The sequence below is a fragment of the Photinus pyralis genome, unplaced genomic scaffold, assembly GCF_008802855.1.
Source record: "Photinus pyralis isolate 1611_PpyrPB1 unplaced genomic scaffold, Ppyr1.3 Ppyr1.4_LG6, whole genome shotgun sequence".
NCBI lineage: Eukaryota > Metazoa > Arthropoda > Insecta > Coleoptera > Lampyridae > Photinus > Photinus pyralis.
The window spans coordinates 46,059,318-46,068,424 of record NW_022170663.1 but is presented as its reverse complement, the minus strand read 5'-3'; the positions used below and the strand labels follow the sequence as shown (position 1 = coordinate 46,068,424).

Below are 9,107 nucleotides of genomic sequence, written 5' to 3'. Positions count from 1 at the left end.
TTTATTTTATAAACAAGTGTACAACTACTAACAATGAACGTAAGCGATTAAGGCCAAGAAGGTGCACTTAAAGTGCCCGGTGGATGACCGTACAACGCACTCTTATCCCTAAACAATGTCATCCTGTCGGTTTCTTTTTTATCCAAAAACCATCCAATTCCAAAACCGATAACCGGCAAGATTGTCCATATATAATTAATTTTAACTTGTCCCATTTGTAACTCTACGTTTCCACTCTTGCGTATGCGTATAATCTGCGTAAATTGAGGTGGCTACAACAGTAGGAAGAAGGATTACAACGGAATACTGCTTAAATACTCTCCAAATCATTCGCCTAATAAGTGTAAGAAGTAATACATCTATCACAATGTAATTTGAATTACCTGGAGTATTGTTGTTATGTAAGAGACCACAGCTGACAGAAGGAAAATCTAAAAATTGTTAATTTTAATGTAAAAGATGGAAAGGGCCATTATGCACTTACTTGGAGATGGTATAAGAGATATCCTTTATTTTTTGTTAATAATTTATTTATTATTAATAGTAGGGCAATTTATCTAACCTAGCAATTAATTTTTGATATTTGACAATTGACATTTTAGTAACAGGCAAGATTCTGTACAGGGTGGAGCTGAAACTTCGCCGCAATTCCTTCCCAACCGTACTTAATTCATAGCAGTTTACAATTAACGTAATATTTGATCACTTTCCACTTTTCGAATGCAGTGGCACCAATAGAGTACCTAATCCTTGATTGGTTGTTAAGATCAGCGTCCGTATATCGCATCGAGTTTGTGCTACATCATGCATATCTTTGATTATGTCGCATTTTTATTAGTTGACAGTTTTTCTCGTCTAATTAGTAGGTAAGAGATTTTCATTACCTAATCAACCCAAATTTACTCGGTAAAGTACAAACTTCTTGTGCAGTTGTAAGTGATAATTCCACGCTGACAAAATTGTCAAACGGATGCTACGCGCACTTAAAAAATGTAAGTACTGTAACTTTTGAGCATTGAACTGTATACAGAACCGCATCGATAACCAAAATCGCGTGCCGAATAACGTAGGCTGTGGTAGGTGTATCCCCACCCTCGTGAGTGAAACACGATGAGGTATTCCTGCCTCTACCCATCTTTCTCGTCACGGGCCCTTGCAGCATTTGTTTACGGGCTATGCGAAGTTACTAGTATCTAGTTCAATACTTTTGAGACAGCTAATTTAGTTTAAAAATTAAGACCGCACTACACGGATCTGTCCTGCAACAGAGCGACGCGACGCTACGATACCTTTATATGCATATCGTATTTGAACTGCTGTGGTGCGACACTGCAATATTTATGTTCAACAGTCATAAGGTTTAATTCAACCTTGTACTGTAGTCTGTGTAGTGCCGTGTCGCGCAGCATAGTGTGGGATATCTCGTGCAAATTAAATTACACATTTGTCTGAATCGTGTCGCCTCGCTCCACTGCAGTGCGGTCTCATCCTTATCAAGGGTAAAATTCATAGTGTTCTTACTTAACTGTTAGTATTTGGCGCGTTCTATATAACACTAATGCGCATGCGTCACTTTAGCAAATATTACTTTGAGTACTTAAATATTGCTAGTACACGTTAAGTATGAGTAAAGTGCAGTAGTCATTCTAAAGGAAAAGGAAGATGTTGGTGTTTGGACATTTCTAGGATTTCTGGATATAAACAAACAGTTCTATGCGATTTGACAACATTGCATTTGCTAACTATAGACCATCGATATGAAAGTAAGCATAGACATATGAGAATTATACGTGATTATACGTGCGTGGCGGCTGTTGGCTTTGGCCCAAGGTAACGTTATGTGCCCAGGGTACTATCACAGAAATTTTATTTTTAGTTCAATGGTACCTCGAATGGTACTATACTACAGTGCTGTACCAAAATAGATTTTAGATATACCATATAAATAGAATTGTAAAAGTGTAACCCATTTCTCCATAACAATTGTTCTCAGGTATGGAGGGAGATGATGGTACACCATTTGTTAAAATCGAACCAAAACAGGAGGAAGAAATCAATTCTTTTCTTCAGGAAAACACTTTGGTGAGCAACGAAGCTTTCGTTACAATAAAAGACGAAATTGCCATTCGTCCACAGTGTTCTAAATCTCCTTTGAATGACTTTCAACATCACCCTTTAACTCCGTGTAAAACAGTGTCTAAAGATTTTAAATATGTTGATTGTGATTATCAGACAAATACTACAACCGATCTCAAACGACACCTTTTAAGTCACAATGGTTCTAAAGATTTTAATTGTGCTGATTGTGATTATGGCACAAATATTAAGTGTAACTTCAAACGACATTTACTTTTAAAACATAAAGTTTCCAAAGAATTTAAATGCGCCAATTGTGATTATGAAGCAGATACTAAAAGCCAACTTAATCTGCACCTTTTAAACCATAATGGTTCTAAAGATTTTAATTGTGCTGCTTGTAATTATGGTACAAATGTTAAATCCAACTACAAACAGCATCTATTAAAACATAAAGTTTCCAAGGATTTCAAATGTGCTGAATGTGATTATGGCACAAATCTTAAGGGCAACTACAAACAACATCTTTTAAAACATAAAGTTTCTAAGGATTTTAAATGTGCTACTTGTGGTTATGGGACAAATATTAAACATGTCTTCTTACGCCACCTTTTAATACATACAGTTTCTAAGGAGTTTAAATGTGCTGATTGTGATTATGAGACTAATTATAAAAGCAACTTTAAACAACATCTTTCGGCACATAAACTTTCCAAGGATTTTAAATGTGCTACTTGTCATTATGAGACAAATATTAAACACATCTTCAAACGACACCTTTTAATACATACAGCTTCAAAGGATTTTAAATGTGCTAATTGTGGTTATGAAACAAATTATAAAAGCACCTTTAAGCAACATCTTTTAACACATAAAGTTTCTAAGGTTTTTAAATGTTCTACTTGTGATTATGGCATAAATAATATGCAACTCTATAAACAACATCTTTTAAAACATAAAGTTTCCAAAGGTTTTAAATGTGCTACTTGTGATTATGGGACCAATATTAAACGTTATTTCAAACGACATCTTTTAAAACATAAAGTTTCGAAGGATTTCAAATGTGCTATTTGTGATTATGGGACAAATTATAAACACCTCTTCAAACAACATCTTCTGAAACATACAGGAGTCTATAAAGATTTCTAATGTGCTAATTGAGATTATGAAGTTGCTTTGGGCAACACCTCTTTAGGTGTTATCTTCAAATCACAGGTGCTCTTCAGCTTATCTGATTGAAAGAAACAAGTTTAACAATTACACTACGTTAGACTAACGATTTATTGTTATTATTATTACACCACCGTTCTTTTATTGTACCAAAAGACTATGTCCATAGTCTTTGATTGTACCATAATTTATACTACAATCAATTCCACAATAACAAAAATGCCTTGGGTAGAAACTGCAGAGGGCTGTAAACAATTGAAACTACATATCAATTGTAAAGAATTAAATGGACATAATTTTAGAAAACCTCTAATGGCAGAATCCCTTTTTTAATTTTTGGTAAAATAAAACTCAGATAAACAAAATAACACACAAACAGAAACAAGAAAAAGTTTAACAGAAGTCCAGAATATCTGGAAGAAGTCGGTCAACCCAAATGCTTATAGGGATCCGTAAATAAATAAATAATGTTGTTCCGTCAAATTAAAAGATATTTATTTTTTTTGTTAAATCTGTCGTGCTGATTAGAATAAATGTTTTGGGTGCTCAAACAAAATTAATTTCGCTTCTCTCTCTCTCTCTTTCCTTCTCCAATAAAATTGCACTATTAGATTTGACAACATTGCATTTGAGAGTATCAAGGACGTTAATGTGCTTGGTATCTGTCTATTACTAAGGTCTATTACATGGCGTTTCTTATATTTTAGGTAAGTACCTTTTCTTTACATTTTCTTTTACAATTTTATATTAAAATTTTTAAATATAAGAGGAAAGTTCAAAAGTAACCTATATTTTTCTGAAGTTAACACATGTACAAATTCCACTGAGCATAGATTCTATTTTATTACCTACCCTTGGAATTACCTTTGAAAGAATTACAACATAATTAGTCCAAGATGTGAGGACTACCAGATGTTACTTTTTTTAAATTACATTTTAGTAGGTAGGTACATTTAAGCGCACTTGGCAAGGCAAGTGTAAATTGGCCATTGGCTCAAAGGTACTCGCCTAGTAACATATGTTCTCTGTATAAACTATAAATTCAAATGCTGTACCAAAATAATAGAACACTACATGATTGTTCTTAGGTATGGACCGAAATGAAGACACACTTGCACTTGTTAAAATCGAACCGAAACAGGAAGAAGAAATCCATTCCTCTTTTGAGGGAAACATTTTGGTGAGCAACGAAGGTTTCGTTACAATAAAAGACGAAATCACCATTGGTGCACAGTGTTCTAGACGAGATTCTAAATCTCTATATAATGAAGAAGTACATCAATCCTCTGACCGGTGTAAAACAGTGTCTCAGGATTTTAAATGTGCTGATTGTGATTATGGGACCAATGTTAAAAGCAGATTCAAACGACATCTCTTTGTACATACTACAGTTTCTAAGGATTTTAAATGTGGTGATTGTGATTATAAAACAAACAATAAATATAACTTTAGCCAACACCTTTTGACACATAAAGCTTCGAAGGATCTTAAATGTGCCACTTGTGATTATGAGACTAATGTTAAATTCAACTTCAAAAGACATCTTTTAATACACAAAATTTTGAAGGATTTCAAATGTGCTGATTGTGATTATAACACAAATTATAAAAACAACTTCAAACAACATCTTTTAACACATAAAGTTTCTAAGGATTTTAAATGTGCTAATTGTCATTATAAGACAAATTTTAAATCCGATCTTAAGAAACATTTTTTAAAACATCGAGTCAAACATAGGGTTTCTCTTTCTAAGGATTTTAAATGTGCTAATTGCGATTATGAGACAAATTATAAAAGCAACTTCAAACAACATCTTTCAACACATAAAGTTTCTAAGGAATTTACATGTGCTACTTGTGATTATGGGACAAATAATCTACACCTGTTCAAACAACATCTTCTAAAACATAAAGTTTCCAAAGGTTTTAAATGTACTACTTGTGATTATGGGACCAATGTTAAACGCTACTTCAAGCAACATCTTTTAAGACATAAAGCTTCTAAGGATTTTAAATGCGGTAATTGTAATTATGAGACAAATTATAAAAGCAACTTTAAACAACATGTTTTAACACATAAAGTTTCTAAGGATTTTAAATGTGCCAATTGTGATTATGAGACAAAGTATAAAAGCAACTTTAAACAACATCTTTTAACACATAAAGTTTCTAAGGATTTTAAATGTGCTAATTGTGATTCATTATAAAAGCAACTTCAAACAACATATTTTAACACAAGTTTCTTTTTCTAAGGACTTGAAATGTGCTGATTGTGATTATAAGATAAATTATAAAAGCAACTTCAAACAACATCTTTTAAAACATAAAGTTTCCCCTTTTAAGGATTTTAAAGATTATGAGACAAATTATAAACACCACTTTAAACAACATCTTCTAACACATAAAGTGTCTAAGGATTTTAAATGTGCTACTTGCGATTATGGGACCAATGTTAAACCATACTTCAAGCAACATCTTTTAAGACATAAAGCTTCTAAGGATTTTAAATGCGCTAATTGTAATTATGAGACAAATTATAAAATCAACTTCAAACAACATATTTTAATACATAAAGTTTCTTTTTCTAAGGATTTGAAATGTGCTGATTGTGATTATAGGACAAATTATAAAAGCAACCTCAAACAGCATCTTTTAACACATAAAGTTTCCCTTTTTAAAGATTTTAAATGTGCTGATTGTGATTATGAGACAAATTATAAACACCACTTTAAACAACATATCTTTTAACACATAAAGTGTCTAAGGATTTTATATGTGCTATTTGTGATTATAGGACCAATGTTAAACGATACTTCAAGCAACATCTTTTAAGACATAAAGCTTCTAAGGATTTTAAATGCGGTAATTGTAATTATGAGACAAATTATAAAAGCAACTTTAAACAACATCTTTTAACACATAAAGTGTCTAAGGATTTTAAATGTGCTGATTGTGATTATGGGACAAATTATAAACACCTCTTCAAACAACATCTTTTAAAACATAACGGAGTCTAAAGTTTTTCAATGTGCTAAATTGTGATTGTAAAGTAAATAATTATAGATTGGGCTTTGAGCAACACCTTTTGGAATACATTAGGCGTCGATCTTCTATATAATCGATCTACACTACACAACAATGTATTATTATTACACCATGGCTCTTTTATTGTAGGTACCATATAATTTTATACCTCAGGCACTACAATTAATTCCACAATAACAAAACTGATGGTATTGGTAGCAAAAAAAAGTGAACTGTAGAGGGCTGTAAACAATTGAAACTACATATCAATGATTATTGTAAAGAAATAAATGTATGTCCTTTTAGAACATAAATATTCACTTCTCCATAAAATTGCTCTTTATGGCCCAATTTTCAGGGCTTGCATACATAACAACATGTAACCACTGTCAAATAGTACATTATATGCCAAGGTAGAGACGTCTAGTGCCTGAGCACGCAAGATTACATCCCGAGGCGATATGGAATATTTCTGTAATATATCATACGTAGGTATCTATAGTCAATATACTATGCTACTATAGGTACTACGGATACTGCAGGTGAGACAGAAGCAAAAAAGCTATGTCTTACGGTTATGCATCTGATTGGTTCTTTCAATTTAATTTGAATGAGATCGCCATGGTTTCTGTTGATAGAACCAATCAGATGCGTAACCATAAGAGAGAGCTTGCTCTCTTAGTTTTCCCTTCTCTCTACCTGCAGTATCCGTGCTTAGCATTGCACGCGCAGTCCATTTATTATATGTCGATGGTTGCTCCACCCTTCTCAATCCATTGTCTTTATTGTCACATCTGTGCATCCTCTTTTTCAGGTTGCCTACCATCTGCCTCTTTTCGTTGTACCCTCCACGGCTTCTTCAATCACTTCCTTTAGCAAACTATTCTGCCTTAGCGCGTTTCCTTCTTAAAATTGGTTTATACAAAGATATTCTTTCTCCCATAGTGTGATTGTATTTTATTAGGTGTAAAGGTGGGTTCATAGCTCTCCGTTTATCCGTTGCGTTGATCCGTCAAACGGATAATACATTTTGTTAAGGTTCATAGCAATCCGTCCACATTGTACATTTGCAACGTATAACCATAACCTAAATTTTATTTTGTACTGCACCTTCCGTGATTTTCAGTATCTAAAAATGGTACGAAAGTAAGAACACGTTGCTCTCTGATTATTACCGTGAAGAAACGAAGAGGCGAACACTGTTAACGTACCAAACATAACCTCACTCTTGTTAAAAACGGACCAACGGAAACGTAAATGTTCAACTTCAACCAACTTTTCCGTCGTAAACAGACGACGTACGATTTAAAAATTTGCTGTCTTCTGATTGGCTAACGGAAACGTATGAACGGAGAGCAATGAACTTACCTTTAGAATCTGATATTTTGTAGCACCCTGTGGTATACATGATAGAACGCTTACATTACAATATTCGTTGCTAGCTTCACATGTGTATGTCAAAGCTGTCAAAATATTTTTAGGTTATATTTTCTTTTCCAAGAATGAATCCAGAATATGGTTCACGACTTCTGCCTCCTGGAAAAGAAAGCGTGCGCCCCGCATGTAAAAAATGCGGTTACGCGGGTCACCTGACATACCAGTGTAGAAATTTTATCAAGGTGGATCCGAACAAGGAAATTTTGTTGGACGTAAGCAGCACGAGCAGCGAAAGCGATCAGGATTATCTTACGCCCTTAACCGAATTAAGGGAAATAGAACTAAAAGAAAAGCTGAAGAAAGTCAAGCAGAAGCAAAAGAAGAAGGAAAAGAAGAAGAAACGAAAACGGCATCGCTCCTCGTCGGAATCGAGTTCGCACGAAAGTGATGGCAGTGATAGTGAAGATCGGCACCGGAAACATAAGAAGAAGAAGACTAAAAAGGCAAAGAAGAAGAAAAAACATTCGCAGTCGAGTTCCAGTGACTAATTTTAACTTGCCTACCGCTTAAAGTGCTGCCAGACAGAGGGCAGGTTGCGGTCTGTCATATCTGTATTCTATGTAAATGCTTTGTAGGTACCTGTCATAGAGAAAGCATTCTAACCACGTGGCGGACTGCATATTCTATCAGAGCGGTAAATGGGTGTCTTTGTAAAATATTACAATTGCTTTGATAGACTGCGCAGTCTTGTCAGAACGCTCTCTATATTACAGGTACACTAGATTTACGTAGAGTACAAATATCGCAGACCGTGCTCTGTCTGTCAGGGCCTTCATGCTTAGCATGTGTAAGTAACGGAAGTGTATAACGCAACGGTACTGGCGTCACCAATGAATCTTGACTTTTAGAACTAATCTGCATCTGAGTAAAAATGCATATAATTTCAGAACAACTGCTTAAGATCTCTATTCAGGATTAGTTCATAAGATAATTATTGTTAGAAAAGGAATGTAGGTATAAAGATTGTAATTATAAATAAAAGTTTTATTAAGAGCAAATTTTAGATAGTTGTTGCTCTATTAATACAAGGAATTTTATATACAACGTAAGGAGTAGAGCTAGCCAAAAAATTTGCTTGTTTTCAACTGCAGAGTTTTAGGGTACGTTTTGTAAACATTTTTCCAAAATTTCCACCCCAAGATAACGGACATATCCGTAAAAAATTCTAAGTTCAACGAAATTTGGAATATCTGAATGTCTAGTAAAAGTAAAACCATCCACTTGTTTCGGATTCTGAGAAAACATTAAAAAAGAAACACAAATTTTGGGAGTTTTGTACTTAGATGCAACTTTCAAAAAACCGTTCTAGACTCTTGATGTATTTCGAAAAATACATTTTAAATATTTATACTTTGTATACACGTGACATTCCCCTACGGTTAGGTAACACACCTAACATCA

At 33.9% G+C, this 9,107-nt stretch overlaps 2 protein-coding genes and 1 long non-coding RNA gene across 5 annotated transcripts; 2 read left to right on the top strand and 1 right to left on the bottom strand.

Moving 5' to 3' along the window:
* Positions 1-237: 237 nt before the first annotated feature.
* LOC116173042 lies at positions 238-633 on the bottom strand. Its single transcript, XR_004145843.1, has 3 exons — positions 485-633; positions 384-431; positions 238-334 (listed from the first exon to the last, which is right to left on the bottom strand). It is a non-coding gene; the product is annotated as an uncharacterized LOC116173042 (long non-coding RNA).
* Positions 634-1,645: 1,012 nt separating this feature from the next.
* Positions 1,646-5,860, top strand: LOC116173931 (gastrula zinc finger protein XlCGF46.1-like). 3 transcript variants are annotated; one of them, XM_031491674.1, is made up of 3 exons: positions 1,646-1,830; positions 1,994-2,082; positions 4,335-5,860. In XM_031491674.1, the coding sequence occupies exon 3, from the start codon at positions 4,337-4,339 to the stop codon at positions 5,450-5,452; it is 1,116 nt and encodes a 371-aa protein (XP_031347534.1). In that variant the 5' UTR covers positions 1,646-1,830; positions 1,994-2,082; positions 4,335-4,336; the 3' UTR covers positions 5,453-5,860. The 3 variants fall into 3 exon arrangements, with proteins under 3 accessions (XP_031347534.1, XP_031347533.1, XP_031347532.1); XM_031491673.1 differs by having other exon boundaries at positions 1,877-2,082; XM_031491672.1 differs by lacking the exons at positions 1,646-1,830; positions 1,994-2,082 and adding an exon at positions 2,900-3,953.
* A 1,862-nt stretch (positions 5,861-7,722) lies between these two features.
* LOC116173934 (protein SREK1IP1-like) lies at positions 7,723-8,704 on the top strand. Its single transcript, XM_031491676.1, has one exon. It carries the CDS (start codon positions 7,772-7,774, stop codon positions 8,192-8,194), a length of 423 nt encoding a protein of 140 aa, XP_031347536.1. The 5' UTR covers positions 7,723-7,771; the 3' UTR covers positions 8,195-8,704.
* Positions 8,705-9,107: the final 403 nt, after the last annotated feature.

Bases quoted from the DNA above. Each gene is read 5' to 3' on its own strand.
- LOC116173931 (XM_031491674.1), top strand. From the start codon at position 4,337: ATGGACCGAAATGAAGACACACTTGCACTTGTTAAAATCGAACCGAAA.
- LOC116173934 (XM_031491676.1), top strand. From the start codon at position 7,772: ATGAATCCAGAATATGGTTCACGACTTCTGCCTCCTGGAAAAGAAAGC.